The sequence below is a fragment of the Anomaloglossus baeobatrachus genome (genome assembly GCF_048569485.1).
Source record: "Anomaloglossus baeobatrachus isolate aAnoBae1 chromosome 5 unlocalized genomic scaffold, aAnoBae1.hap1 SUPER_5_unloc_18, whole genome shotgun sequence".
In the NCBI taxonomy this organism is placed as follows: Eukaryota; Metazoa; Chordata; class Amphibia; order Anura; family Aromobatidae; genus Anomaloglossus; species Anomaloglossus baeobatrachus.
In genome coordinates, this window is record NW_027441793.1 from 757,395 (window position 1) to 772,716 (window position 15,322).

At 46.4% G+C, this 15,322-nt stretch overlaps 1 protein-coding gene across 1 annotated transcript in view; it reads right to left on the bottom strand.

Moving 5' to 3' along the window:
- Window positions 1–15,322, bottom strand: part of LOC142258921 (uncharacterized) — a 113,322-nt gene that overhangs the window by 17,810 nt on the left and 80,190 nt on the right. Inside the window, 1 exon segment of the mRNA XM_075331477.1 lies at window positions 11,666–11,675. Within this exon segment, the coding sequence (XP_075187592.1) occupies window positions 11,666–11,675 (10 nt within the window).

Genomic DNA, 15,322 nt, shown 5'->3' on the forward strand with positions numbered 1-15,322 from the left:
CAGCACAAGGATTGTCTGCACAGCTAAGTGGAAAACAAAGCAGATCCAAGTAGTCCGGGCTTGCGCGGTGACCTTCTGACCCATGGGATAGGGGCGACCTCTCTCTGTCTGATAACCTGGTGTCGAAACTCTGATGTAAGTGTTCAGTGTAGAGAATGGGATAAATGTGATCCAAAAGTCACAGACAGATGGAGAAGTCACATCTATGATCAGCTCTAATCCTGCTGTGGCGCCCCTGAGGCTTCAGGCGCCACAGGGTACTGCACCTCAATTAAGGTGTAGTACTTATCCTGGGTCCAAGGAGGGTCGGTACCGGTTCCACCAACACACATACACACAGTTACAATGTGTTGCCCTCCCCAATGGGGACCGTACCAGTGTCAGGTCACAGTAGGGGGTCACTACAGCGGTTGGGTTTACAGGACACCACCGCACCAGGGGCTCCCCGATCCACAGGAGCTGGGACCCAGGGTCAGGGAGAAGCAATCACCAGGGGGAGTCAGGAGCAAACAGTGGGAAGAGCAGGTTGACCTAGTGAGAGTAGTCAACCAGCCGGTGGCAGCGCCTGGAGGCAACAGCTTGGAACACACAACACAACTACAAAGGAGGGAACAGCTCTAGACACGGAGCAGAGCGGATGTGCCGCGAGGCAGCTCAGTGGGCCAAGGCGTTTGGACACGGGCGCTGGGGAGAAGCAGGCGGCTGCTTCAACAGGACCCACGCTGTCTGGGTACAGAACCCTACGGCAGATATACTTCACGTTGTCTACCAACTCTGCAATGGTCGCAGGAATGGCAGAAGAGTCACCGGACCTGTCCCACCGAGTCTGCAGCCAAATAGCATATAGGATCCGGGGTTTAGGTCTTGGGCCAGCCCCACATCGGAAGCACGCTATCAGCATACAGAATGGGACACTTTACTGACACCGGGATCCCCAAGTGATTCACGCCACAGGGATCCAATACTTAGCGCAGCAAAGGAGGAAGGGCTCATAGACTGACATACACCAGATCTGACCTTCCACAGAATCGTTATTGTCTGGAGTCCATCGTGGCGGAGAATGGTACTCTGGGGCAGCGCCTGAACTACCAGTGAGTAAAAGACCTGGAACCGCAGCCCCTGTCTCTGCTTCCCCTTTTCCGGCACCAACGGGGACCACCACCACCCCCGTCTGTCTTCAGTCATCCTCCCTGAGGTAACCCCACTCTGCCTGTGATGAGCGACACCTTCCCAGCGGCAACCTTCACCACCAGCCCCGGAGAGGATAAAACAAGACTGAGCACAAGACCTTCACAGCCGTTGACACATCCTAGGGAGATTTCATAGCACCTTCTCTCCATCTACCTGATGATCCTGAGGAACATTGGGATCTTCTTGTTTACAGTCCTGTGGGAGAAGAGGACGGGGACATCTCTCTGGTGTTGTCCTCTTACTGGATAGAACTGCAGGAGACACATACAGGGACTGAATTCATTCATTACATACAGATAATTATAGGCCGTGTGTATTTAGTCCTGTCTATTACCTGGTGATGTGAGGGGCTGGGGAACCTCCATCATGACGTCCTTGTACAGATCTTTGTGTCCTTCTAAATACTCCCACTCCTCCATGGAGAAATAGACAGTGACGTCCTGACACCTTATAGGAACCTGACACATACAATGATACCATCACCCCCGATCCCTTCATAGCGTTACTGTATAATGTCCCAGCATTCCCAGCAGTGTCACCTCTCCAGTCAGCAGCTCAATCATCTTGTAGGTGAGTTCTAGGATCTTCTGGTCATTGATGTCCTTATGTATCGGGGGGTGAGGTGGAGGCCCCATGATTGGGCTCAGGGGTCTTCCCCATCCCTCAGACACAGGGGCCTGACAGCGCTCACTAGAGGTCTTCTTCACTACTGTGTAATCCTGGTTATGGAGAGACACAGTAATAAATCTCACTCCAGACATTTTCAGAGTCCTCACCTCTCCAGTTCTGTCCATCTGTTATTCCCATAGATAAGAATGGTGTAATGTGACGTCATCAGAATCTCTCACCTCTCCAGTAAGCCGGAAGAGGATCTCTAGGGTGAGGTGTAATATCCTCTCCGCCATCTTGTCCCTGTCCATATCCATCCTTCACGGGGCAATCAGGAGAATTATCTTATATAGAAGATCTCCACTGAGAGGATCCGATATTGTAGGGACCTGAATGGGAAGGAGATGACGATGTAACATCATAGAGAATCCGCTGTAATAATACAATTACTGGAGAGAATAAGGGGGAACATATAATGAGAACATTCTGGGGGAACATTATTCTGTGGGGGCAGAAAGGGGCCGAGGACTGAGGGCAGAGAGAGGCCGAGAATCGAGGGCAGAAAGAGGCCGAGAATCGAGGGCAGAAAGGGGCCAAGGACTGAGGACAGAAAGGGGCCGAGGTCTGAGGGCAGAAAGGGGCAGAGGACCGTGGGCAGAAAGGGGTCAAGGACTGAGGGCAGAAAGGGGCCGAGGACTGAGGGCAGAAAGGGGCCGAGGACTGAGGGCAGAAAGGGGCCTAGGACTGAGGGCAGAAAGGGGCGAGGACTGAGGGCAGAAAGGGGCGAGGACTGAGGGCAGAAAGGGGCGAGGACTGAGGGCAGAAAGGGGCCTAGGACTGAGGGCAGAAAGGGGCCTAGGACTGAGGGCAGAAAGGGGCCTAGGACTGAGGGCAGAAAGGGGCGAGGACTGAGGGCAGAAAGGGGCCGAGGACTGAGGGCAGACGGGTTTCCTCACTTCCGGCCTCTCATAGTTGGGGCGTCTGTATCTATCAGAGGAAAAGGAACAAAAACCTCACAATTCATAGAAATCAGCGAGAGAAAAACTCCAAGAAAGTCTCAGAGTTGAAGGGGTTAATACCACCTGAGCCCAGTAATGGGGAATCTCCACACACCTCCACCTGCAGAGCCGCACACTAGATATATAATACCCTGCACCTACCTCCACCTGCAGAGCCGCACACTAGATATATAATACCCTGCACCTACCTCCACCTGCAGAGCCGCACACTAGATATATAATACCCTGCACCTACCTCCACCTGCAGAGCCGCACACTAGATATATAATACCCTGCACCTGCCTCCACCTGCAGAGCCGCACACTAGATATATAATACCCTGCACCTGCCTCCACCTGCAGAGCCGCACACTAGATATATAATACCCTGCACCTACCTCCACCTGCAGAGCCGCACACTAGATATATAATACCCTGCACCTGCCTCCACCTGCAGAGCCGCACACTAGATATATAATACCCTGCACCTACCTCCACCTGCAGAGCCGCACACTAGATATATAATACCCTGCACCTACCTCCACCTGCAGAGCCGCACACTAGATATATAATACCCTGCACCTACCTCCACCTGCAGAGCCGCACACTAGATATATAATACCCTGCACCTACCTCCACCTGCAGAGCCGCACACTAGATATATAATACCCTGCACCTACCTCCTCCTGCAGAGCCGCACACTAGATATATAATACCCTGCACCTACCTCCACCTGCAGAGCCGCACACTAGATATATAATACCCTGCACCTACCTCCACCTGCAGAGCCGCACACTAGATATATAATACCCTGCACCTACCTCCACCTGCAGAGCCGCACACTAGATATATAATACCCTGCACCTACCTCCTCCTGCAGAGCCGCACACTAGATATATAATACCCTGCACCTACCTCCACCTGCAGAGCCGCACACTAGATATATAATACCCTGCACCTACCTCCACCTGCAGAGCCGCACACTAGATATATAATACCCTGCACCTACCTCCACCTGCAGAGCCGCACACTAGATATATAATACCCTGCACCTACCTCCACCTGCAGAGCCGCACACTAGATATATAATACCCTGCACCTACCTCCACCTGCAGAGCCGCACACTAGATATATAATACCCTGCACCTACCTCCACCTGCAGAGCCGCACACTAGATATATAATACCCTGCACCTACCTCCACCTGCAGAGCCGCACACTAGATATATAATACCCTGCACCTACCTCCACCTGCAGAGCCGCACACTAGATATATAATACCCTGCACCTACCTCCACCTGCAGAGCCGCACACTAGATATATAATACCCTGCACCTGCCTCCACCTGCAGAGCCGCACACTAGATATATAATACCCTGCACCTGCCTCCACCTGCAGAGCCGCACACTAGATATATAATACCCTGCACCTGCCTCCACCTGCAGAGCCGCACACTAGATATATAATACCCTGCACCTGCCTCCACCTGCAGAGCCGCACACTAGATATATAATACCCTGCACCTGCCTCCACCTGCAGAGCCGCACACTAGATATATAATACCCTGCACCTGCCTCCACCTGCAGAGCCGCACACTAGATATATAATACCCTGCACCTGCCTCCACCTGCAGAGCCGCACACTAGATATATAATACCCTGCACCTGCCTCCACCTGCAGAGCCGCACACTAGATATATAATACCCTGCACCTGCCTCCACCTGCAGAGCCGCACACTAGATATATAATACCCTGCACCTACCTCCACCTGCAGAGCCGCACACTAGATATATAATACCCTGCACCTACCTCCACCTGCAGAGCCGCACACTAGATATATAATACCCTGCACCTACCTCCTCCTGCAGAGCCGCACACTAGATATATAATACCCTGCACCTACCTCCACCTGCAGAGCCGCACACTAGATATATAATACCCTGCACCTACCTCCACCTGCAGAGCCGCACACTAGATATATAATACCCTGCACCTACCTCCACCTGCAGAGCCGCACACTAGATATATAATACCCTGCACCTACCTCCACCTGCAGAGCCGCACACTAGATATATAATACCCTGCACCTACCTCCACCTGCAGAGCCGCACACTAGATATATAATACCCTGCACCTACCTCCATCTGCAGAGCCGCACACTAGATATATAATACCCTGCACCTACCTCCACCTGCAGAGCCGCACACTAGATATATAATACCCTGCACCTACCTCCTCCTGCAGAGCCGCACACTAGATATATAATACCCTGCACCTACCTCCACCTGCAGAGCCGCACACTAGATATATAATACCCTGCACCTACCTCCACCTGCAGAGCCGCACACTAGATATATAATACCCTGCACCTACCTCCACCTGCAGAGCCGCACACTAGATATATAATACCCTGCACCTACCTCCACCTGCAGAGCCGCACACTAGATATATAATACCCTGCACCTACCTCCTCCTGCAGAGCCGCACACTAGATATATAATACCCTGCACCTACCTCCACCTGCAGAGCCGCACACTAGATATATAATACCCTGCACCTACCTCCACCTGCAGAGCCGCACACTAGATATATAATACCCTGCACCTACCTCCACCTGCAGAGCCGCACACTAGATATATAATACCCTGCACCTACCTCCACCTGCAGAGCCGCACACTAGATATATAATACCCTGCACCTACCTCCACCTGCAGAGCCGCACACTAGATATATAATAACCTGCACCTACCTCCACCTGCAGAGCCGCACACTAGATATATAATACCCTGCACCTACCTCCACCTGCAGAGCCGCACACTAGATATATAATACCCTGCACCTACCTCCACCTGCAGAGCCGCACACTAGATATATAATACCCTGCACCTACCTCCACCTGCAGAGCCGCACACTAGATATATAATACCCTGCACCTACCTCCACCTGCAGAGCCGCACACTAGATATATAATACCCTGCACCTACCTCCACCTGCAGAGCCGCACACCAGATATATAATACCCTGCACCTACCTCCACTTGCAGAGCCGCACACTAGATATATAATACCCTGCACCTACCTCCTCCTGCAGAGCCGCACACTAGATATATAATACCCTGCACCTACCTCCACCTGCAGAGCCGCACACTAGATATATAATACCCTGCACCTACCTCCTCCTGCAGAGCCGCACACTAGATATATAATACCCTGCACCTACCTCCACCTGCAGAGCCGCACACTAGATATATAATACCCTGCACCTACCTCCACCTGCAGAGCCGCACACTAGATATATAATACCCTGCACCTACCTCCACCTGCAGAGCCGCACACTAGATATATAATACCCTGCACCTACCTCCACCTGCAGAGCCGCACACTAGATATATGGCTGTTCTGTGCTTACAGGACCTGTGATGATGTCACATGGAGGGGAGGAGTCAGGGGTCACATGGTCAGCTCCTCAGTGTAGTCCTATATTGGCGTGCACACACTGGATGAGGCGCGGTGCCAGTGGACGGTTATAAACCACTGTATGTATGTGACCCCTGTTGCGTATGTATGTGACCCCTGTTGCGTATGTATGTGACCCCTGTTGCGTATGTATGTGACCCCCTTCACACTCATTTCAATCTTTGCTAAATTGAATTCTTTATTGATAAGTTCGGGTGAGGAGAAGATTTGTTGAGCGACTTTAGAAGAAAAACGTTTGGACCTGATCGATCTTGTATCACAAGTAGCTGAAAATGTGTGTTCAACGTATATTGAGCAGAGCCGCATGTGTACGATGTGTTCAGTACAGTGCTGTGTGTACGATGTTCACGTAGCGGAGCTGTGTATGTAACGGAGCCGTGTGTGCATGACGTGTATGTAGTGGAGCCGTGTGTGCATGACGTGTATGTAGCGGAGCCGTGTGTAAAAAATGTGTATGTAATGGAGACCCTCTTTTACCACTTTATTAGTCCCCAAAACACCCATGCAGGTTCTATATAATCCACACGAGGTCCGATAATGATTCAAGCTCTGCTACATGTAGTTACAGCGCGTGATCATGGCACATGACTGTCTTCTATGAGGTTCAGGCAGAGACTGAGCAGCGATCAGTGGTGACATCACTCAGGTTAGCCGCGGCCACAGCTGGAGGTTCCCACGGTCCTCCACTTGTGACCGCCGGTAACTTCACCTCAGGTGACTTCAGTGACCTCACCGGAGTTCATTCACCGCTCATCACGCGACTCACTCAATCTGTGCCTGAACCTCACAGTGTACGTAGGAAATCCTGTTAGATAGAAGCGCAGAACAGGGTCTTGCCAGGTAAGGTAACAGATAAGCCAAGGTAATTTCATTCACCTATAAGGGTTGTGCCAGTTACAACTGCTAAACGCACATAAAAGATGGCGACAGCCGCAGCCCTGGAAAAGAATTCAGACATAACGGGGGGGAGATCGGGTGTATGCCGCGCTATCACCAGAAAATCAGATGTTGATTATTTCATCTCTTTATGCTTATTCAGGTCGATACATTTCAGAGAACTCTGTCTCCTTCATCAGGACATCAAGGAAAAATCAACAGTCTACTACAGAGGAAAGAACCTATATATATATATACAGATACATCAGAGGATCGCCCACCGTATTTCAAATACCGGCGAGACAATTGACTTATCAAATACTGGCAACAAGATTTAAAGCATAATGTAGAGGGGGTCGTGGCGACGCTGATGATGTGAGATGCAGCTTAACCGAGGTCCAACTGTCATCCTACAAGCTACGGATTTTTAATAAATATAATGGCAATGGATTCATTTACCAACCTGATGACAAGAAATTAGAAGACCTAAGGAACATTTTGATACCATTTCCGTAGATTTTGATGCTGGTACACCGGAGATATTCAGGGCTGAACCTGGCGGTACATGAGTGAATCTCCTGCGTTCCCACTGCAGGGCCCCGGGCCATATCACCCATCTCCTCGCTATGTCCATTATCCGACCCGGTCTCCAGTAACTCTTAAATTAATATAGCAGAGCCTCTTCCACCCAATTCAGCTATCACCATGATCTCCTATATACAGGGATCTGAACAGCGATTTGTCCGGATGGATCAGCTGATACTGCCTCTGATGTAAGCCCCCCCAGTCTGTATTTGAGTCCTGAAGCTGCAGTTGCCGCTGTAAGGGTATGTGCGCACGTGTGCGTATTACATGCAGTTACGCTGCGTTCTGCACCGCAGCATAACTGCATGCGTCCTGCGTCCCCTGCACAGTCTATGGAGATTGTGCAGGAGCCGTGCGCACGTGTCATGTTAGAACGCAGCAATTCGGCTGCTTGCCGAATCGCTGCGTTCTAAGAAGTGACATGTCACTTCTTTTGTGCGTTCTGCATGCTGTCTATAGGGAGAGGCAGCATGCAGAGCGCACGAATCTGCCGGCACCATGCGCTTCAGAACGCAGCTTTTCAGCTGCGCTCTGAAGCGCACATTTTCGGTGCGGTGCAGAGCGCACACGTGCGCACATAGCCTTACACTCATTAAATAAAAGTCTACCTCCTTACTGCCCCGTTCAGAGACACTGTGTTTCTTAAGGTACTGTCACATATAACGAGATCGCTAGCGAGATCCCAGCTGAGTCACGGTTTCTGTGACGCAGTAGCGATCCCGTTAGCGATCTTGTTATGTGTGACACCTACCAGCGATCAGGCCCCTGCTGTGAGATCTCTAGTCATTGCAGAATGGTCCAGGCCATTTTCTTCAAAGGCGATGTCCTGCTGGGCAGGACACATCGCCGTATTTGATTGACACTGTGTGACAGGGTCACAGTGACTGCTGAGATCGTTATACAGGTCACTACTGCGACCTGTATTGTTCCTGCATCGTTGGTAAGATCTGACTGTGTGACATCTCACCTGCGACCTCCCAGCGACTTACCTGCGATCCCTATCAGGTCGCATCGTTTTCGGGATCGCTGGTAAGTCGTTGTGTGTGACTGGGCCTTAAGGTGGCTTTACACACTGCAACATCGCAAAAGACATCTCTGTAACGTCACCGGTTTTGTGACGCAATAGCGACCTCCCCAGCGACATTGCAGTGTGCGAAACACATCAGCGACCTGGCCCCTGCTGTGAAGTTGCTGATCGCTACAAATCGTTCAGGACCATTCTTTGGTCCTTTTTTTCCCGCTGTGCAGCATGATCGCTAGAATGTCTCAGTGTGTAAAGGGGACTTTACAGCGACTTCGTTAGCGACTTCCCTTTCAAAAAGCTGCTTTACAACGTCCCCAATGACTAGCTAGGTCGTTCTGCAGGTTCGGATCGCTGTTGCGTCGTTGGCCAGGTCTGCCTGTTTGACAGCTCACCAGAGACTTTGTAGCGATCTCGGCCAGGTTGGGATCGCTGGTGGGATCGCTAGAAAGTCTCAGTGTGTAAAGGGGCCTTTCAGTTAGCGATATACTTTTATCAAGTACGCCATTAACGGCAGTAGGCAGGAGCTTCTGCTCTGCGGACATCTAGCTGCATGCATCTTATCTAAACTTCAGGGAAACTGATAACCAGCTGTGGGATAAAAGCAGCCAAGCACACTGCTCACCCTACTAATCTACTGAACAAAGAGAGTGTTCACCAAACTCATTTATGTTTTAACAGTTAACCATTGTCTCCTCTCCTAAGAGAGATAAGGAAAAGGAGCACTCAATTACTGTTGTCTTAGTAACCAACAAGACTCACTGGTTCCCATTAAGGCTATGTGCCCACGTTGCGTTGTCCCTGCAGAAATTTCTGCAGTGATTTGAACAGCACATGTGCGCTTCAAATCGCTGCAGAAACACTGCGTAATGAAAAGCCGATTTCATGCGCTCTGGATGTAGCCTCTCCCATACACAGAGCGGGGGCTGCATCCAAAGCGCACGAAAGAAGTGGCATGTTGCTTTTTAGAACCCAGCAATTTTGTAGCATGCTAATCGCTGTGTTCTAAAACGTAATGTGCACATGGATTATGCACAATCTTCATAAGATTGTACTGGGGACGAAGGACGCATGCAGTTACGCTGCGGTGCAGAATGCAGCATAACTGCATGCAATGCGCACACATGGGCACAGAGCCTTACACGTATAACAAAGACTTTTAAGTGCACTGTGCCTGTCTAAAAATATATTGGACACGTCACTGAACCTCCTAGAAATCCTGTCCTAAGAACCCCGGGTCTTCCTAGCCTGTTTGCTACTTTATTAACTACTAAACAGCACACCCGGTTATTAAGAAGAGGCGCTGCAAGCCACCACTGAGTTGGCGACGTTGTTATAAACACACACGGAGCACATTGCTAGCTTAAGTAGTCAGTACCCTGTTATAAATCATATATACCCACAACATGGAGAAAGGCGCCAGACTGAAGAACTATAATACATCAACCTCCAACTCATCCAGCCGAACAAATCAAAATAAAGACAAATTACAAGGAAATAAAGTGGGGAAAACTGAAACCAACAAACTAACCCTCAAAACTGACAAAGCTGTTTTGGCAAAAGATGTCGCTTTCGCTAAGCACAATACAAGCGAAATACCTGCAAAAGAATGCTTAGACTCTCACCACCAAAGCTGTCAGGCTTCCATGACAAATTCATACCTTACCGACAATAAGGAAACATCATATATCAAACCTACAATTTTAAACCCATTTAACTACGGACAAGATGGCCTGTCGGAATTTTCTGATACGGACACAAGTCAAGGCACCAATAAACGTAAAAGTCTAAACAAACAGGATAACAGAGATATGTTTCAATCCACCCCTTCAAGTCCTATTGACGGAGTCAGTGAGGATTCAGATCTCTCAAGTCCTGACAGACATAGACCTAGATTTGATCATACTGTTGCTGATATGCCATCCATCGATCCGAAGGTTCTCATGGTTAAGGAAAATTGGCAAAGCTCCAACAAATTTGATATGGAATTGTTTTTAAATAACCTCGTGAAAAGCATAAATCTTAATATTAATGAGGCCTTTGAAAAGCAAACGATAAAAATCCAGGAAACTTTTGACTCCTTGAACAAAAAAATGGAGACCAATGAGAGGAAGATTATTAAAATTGAAGAAACAACCACCACCCTTGTTAGAGAACATAATGATCAACAAGACCAACTAACTGCTTTAAAGAGAAAATTAGCGGATCTTGAGGACAGAAATCGCAGGAACAATATGAAGCTAAGAGGCATCCCAGAATCCATACCTGCTAGAGACTTGGAAAAATCTGTCAAAAATATTCTCACAAAGGCATTGCCTTCTCTTACAGATCTTGACATTACCATAGATCGGACACATCGACTACCGAATCCCAGAAACCTCACAACAGATTTACCGAGAGATACCATTCTAAAGTTCCACTTCTATCGCACCAAAGAACTCCTCTTGAAATTCATGAGAAATAATAGAACATTACCGGACCCATAAAAAAACATCAAGATCTTCATAGACCTTTCTAAAGACACTGTTTCTGCAAGGAAGGCTTTTTCACAAACGAGAAAACAACTACAAGACTGGGGGATCAATTACCGTTGGGGCTTCCCCACCAAATTATTGGTATGGAACAATGATAAATTGATTCCCCTGGCAACTCCGAAGGATGGCTTAAGATATGTTTCTTTATTAAATAAAAATCTTGATCTGGGCCGGGACTCAAAAACTAAAACGTAAATTTATGTCATCAGACTTCACCCAAGATAATGGCACAACTATGTCTCCATTGGATTATAAATACCAACTAAAAGGTTTTTTTTCGTTTCAGGATAAATTACTTACAGACTTTAAAACTTTTTCATTGTCTTACATTACTTATTCAGGATGAGAGTTTGACCAACAATTGACTTCTGCTGTACTCTTCAAAATCTTCAGCTAGATACGCGTCTGGAACTTTCCGTGTCTATTCACAAACTTTTACCCCAAGAGGAGGAATACATTGTTTCCCAAGTTGGTAATCTGGGACTATAATTCCTCCGGGAGAGCTAACCGTTTTCTTTCGGTATAGCATTTATATTTGTTTAATTTGGTTTCAGATTATCTCTTTATTTTTTCTGCTATACATTAGAATACTAGTAATATAGTGCTTAATAACTTTTATTCACTGGTACACATTGCTTTAAAGTTTAACCTATAATATCATAGTTACTTTATTAGTTAGTTTGTTGGTTAATTAATTAGGAATTAGTTAGAATTAATAATAAGGAAATTACTTTAGTAGGGTTTTTTTTCTCCCTCTCTTTTCTCTGTTTCTTCGTCTTTTCCCCCATCCTAACCTCCAGTCTCTCCCTTTACTTTTTTGCCTTCAAAAATTTCCTTCTTCTCCTAAACTTTTAAATATTCGCCCGTGACCCTTTTTTTTTTTATCAATCAACCACTATGTCCATCAAATTTTTATCATACAATGTGAGAGGTCTGAACTCACCTGGAAGGAGGTTCCAACTCTGGAGAGAGGTAAGAAACTTCAATGCAGATGTTGTTTGCCTACAGGAAACCAAATTGGCTAGTAAAAATCATCCCAAATTTGAACATAAAAACTTTCCCCATATTTGTAGCTCTCTCAATGAAAGGAAAAAGGCTGGTGTGATTATTATGTTTAGAAACTCGATTTCTTTTGAACCAGTATCAGAAACAAAGGACAATAAAGGACGCTATATCATCATATCATGCCTTATAAACTATTGTCCTTGTACAATTGTTAATCTGCATGCACCCAATTGTGGCCAGATTAGATTTCTAAACATGGTATGTTGTGATATCCATGAAAATCAACGTGGAGACCTGATTATCCTGGGGGATTTCAATTTGATTCCTGACAAATTCCTGGACATGAAGGCTCCTATTAGAACTTATAGACATACCCTGAAACAATGGCTGCTTAATCAGGAATATTTTGACTTATTTAGATGTCTAAATAACTCCTAAAAAAATTGTTTAAAAGAACAGTGACTCTCTGTTCTTTTAAACAATTTTTTTATCTCTACTGGCTAACACGGTACAAAGATATATTTTACTTGTAAATAACTCCTCACAGGAATATTCTTACTATTCAGACATCTACTACACCTATTAACATATCGATCTGCCACTAACCAATTCACTATCGATATCTAAATTTAAAAAGATCGAAATAAACCAACGAACATTTTCAGACCATTCCCCTATCCTCTGCGAATTGGCATTAGGCTTCCCAACTCAGAGCAGACCCCTATGGAAAAATAATTCCTATTTAATCAACTCCCCTAAATATAATAAACAAATCCAAAAGACAATTGAAATCTATTTTAAGGAAAATATCACCGAAGATATCTCACCGTTTATTCTTTGGAACGCGCATAAAGCCGTTTTAAGAGGTAACTTAATCCAGCTAGCAGCGACCCATAAAAAACTACAAAAGAAAAAACTTGAAAAGATACAATCAGACGTTAGAGGAAAAGAAATAATACAACAATTACCAACTCCATCCCCTGAACTCCATAAGGAAATCCTATGACTTAGATTAGATTTAAAAGCCCACATTCTTAAAGAGTATGAACAATTCACCAACAGCATGAATGCTAATTTCTACTCCCTAATTAATAAACCTACCTCCCTCATGGCCAAAAGAATCAAATAAATGAGAATCTAAAAACGTATTCACCAAATAAATAAGACGGATGGTTCCCTAGCCATTCACCCGAGAGACATAGTTGACTCATTTGCCGAGTTTTACACAAAAATTTATACTTTGACAAATGATCCTCTGACCCCTCAACCCACTGAAGCCATAATTAAAGGATTTTTAAACAAAGTCAACCTCCCGCAATTGTCCCATTCCCAATTGGAAACACTAAGCGTACCCTTTTTAGAACCAGAGATATTAAAAATAATTTCTGGTCTAAAAAATGGAAAAGCCCCAGGCCCAGATGGCTTCAGTGGTGAATATTATAAGGCCTTTTCCGCAATCTTGACACCTCATCTGGTTGAGGTCTTCAATAACGCATCTCTGATGGGTTCCTTCCCGAAAGAGATGCTTGAAGCGGTTATCATAGTGATCCCTAAACCAAAAGGAGATACTGATCTGGTCAAGAACTATAGACCTATATCACTCATAAATACTAACATAAAAATTTATGCTAAAGCAATTGCCACTAGGCTTAAAGCAATCCTTCCTAAACTTATCAATTTTGATGAGATGGGCTTCATCGAAGGACGTCAAACCTCAGATGGTGTCAGGAGAGTGTTAAACCTCATCTCACATATTAATACTAAGAAAAACCCCTTTTTACTGTTTGCACTCGATGCGGAAAAGGCCTTTGATAGGGTAAGCTGGCAATGCCTTGAATCCACCTTATCTAGATTCGGCTTCATAAACCAAATTATAAAATCCATCATGGCTCTCAGCCAAGGTATTCGCAAATAATCACTTATCACAACCATTTGGAATTACAAATGGTACAACGCAGGGTTGCCCCTTGTCACCGCTTCTTTTTCTATTGGCCATCGAATCCATGGCGGTTTTAATCAGAGAAGATTCGGACATTCAGGGCATAAAAACTTAAAGAATTATCACCATAAGGCCCCTTTCACACGTCAGTGATGTTTCACTGCACGTGTCTCCGTGCGGCGTACCCGCGTGTGCGTGATTGCCGCACGGAGACATGTCCATTTTTTTCTGGCATCACTGATGTCCCACGGACCATGCAGTGGTGTGGTCCGTGAAACACGTGCCAGAAAAAAACATGCTTTTAAAATAAAAAACATTTTAACTCACCCGGCATCCAGCGATGTCCTCTGCAGCCCGTTCTCCCTGCTGCTTCTAAGCCGGCTCATTATTGTCGCGCATATTCATTATGCGCGACACAGCCGACCCGGAAGCAGCTGCTGCAGGGGTCACCGCCGGCCGGATGCTGCACCGCGGGAGCGATCAGCACCATGGACAGCGGGAGCGCGTACAGCAGGTGAGTTGTTTTCTAAGTGCAATCACGGGCCACGGACAACGGAGCCCGGATTGCACTTAGACAACCCACGTGTGCCGTGATTCACGGCACACACAGGGACATGTGCGTGTTTTACACGCCAGTGAAAAACGTCACTGTTTTTCACTGACGTGTGAAACGGGCCTTAGATACGCCTTTTTGCGGATGATGAAATTCTCTCATTGTCTGATCCTGTAAACTCCATCCAAAACGCTCAATCTATACTCCATGAATTCTCCATTGTTTCCTATTACAAACTAAACATAGATAAATCAAAAATTCTCCCATTTTTCGTTGATCACTCAACCATCCAAACCATAAAAAAATTGTCATCTTTTTCCTGGGCAGAGAATTCAATAATATATCTGGGAATTCAAATAACAAACAACCTACATGCTTTAGTGAAATATGGAAAACCTCCTAGAAACTACAAGTAAAGAAACAGCCTCCCTGTTCAAAAAGGATATTACATGGCTTGGCAGATTACTATCCTTTAAAATGATCATTCTACCTAAGATTCTCTATTTTTTAGAGCTATTCCGCTCACTATACCCCCGC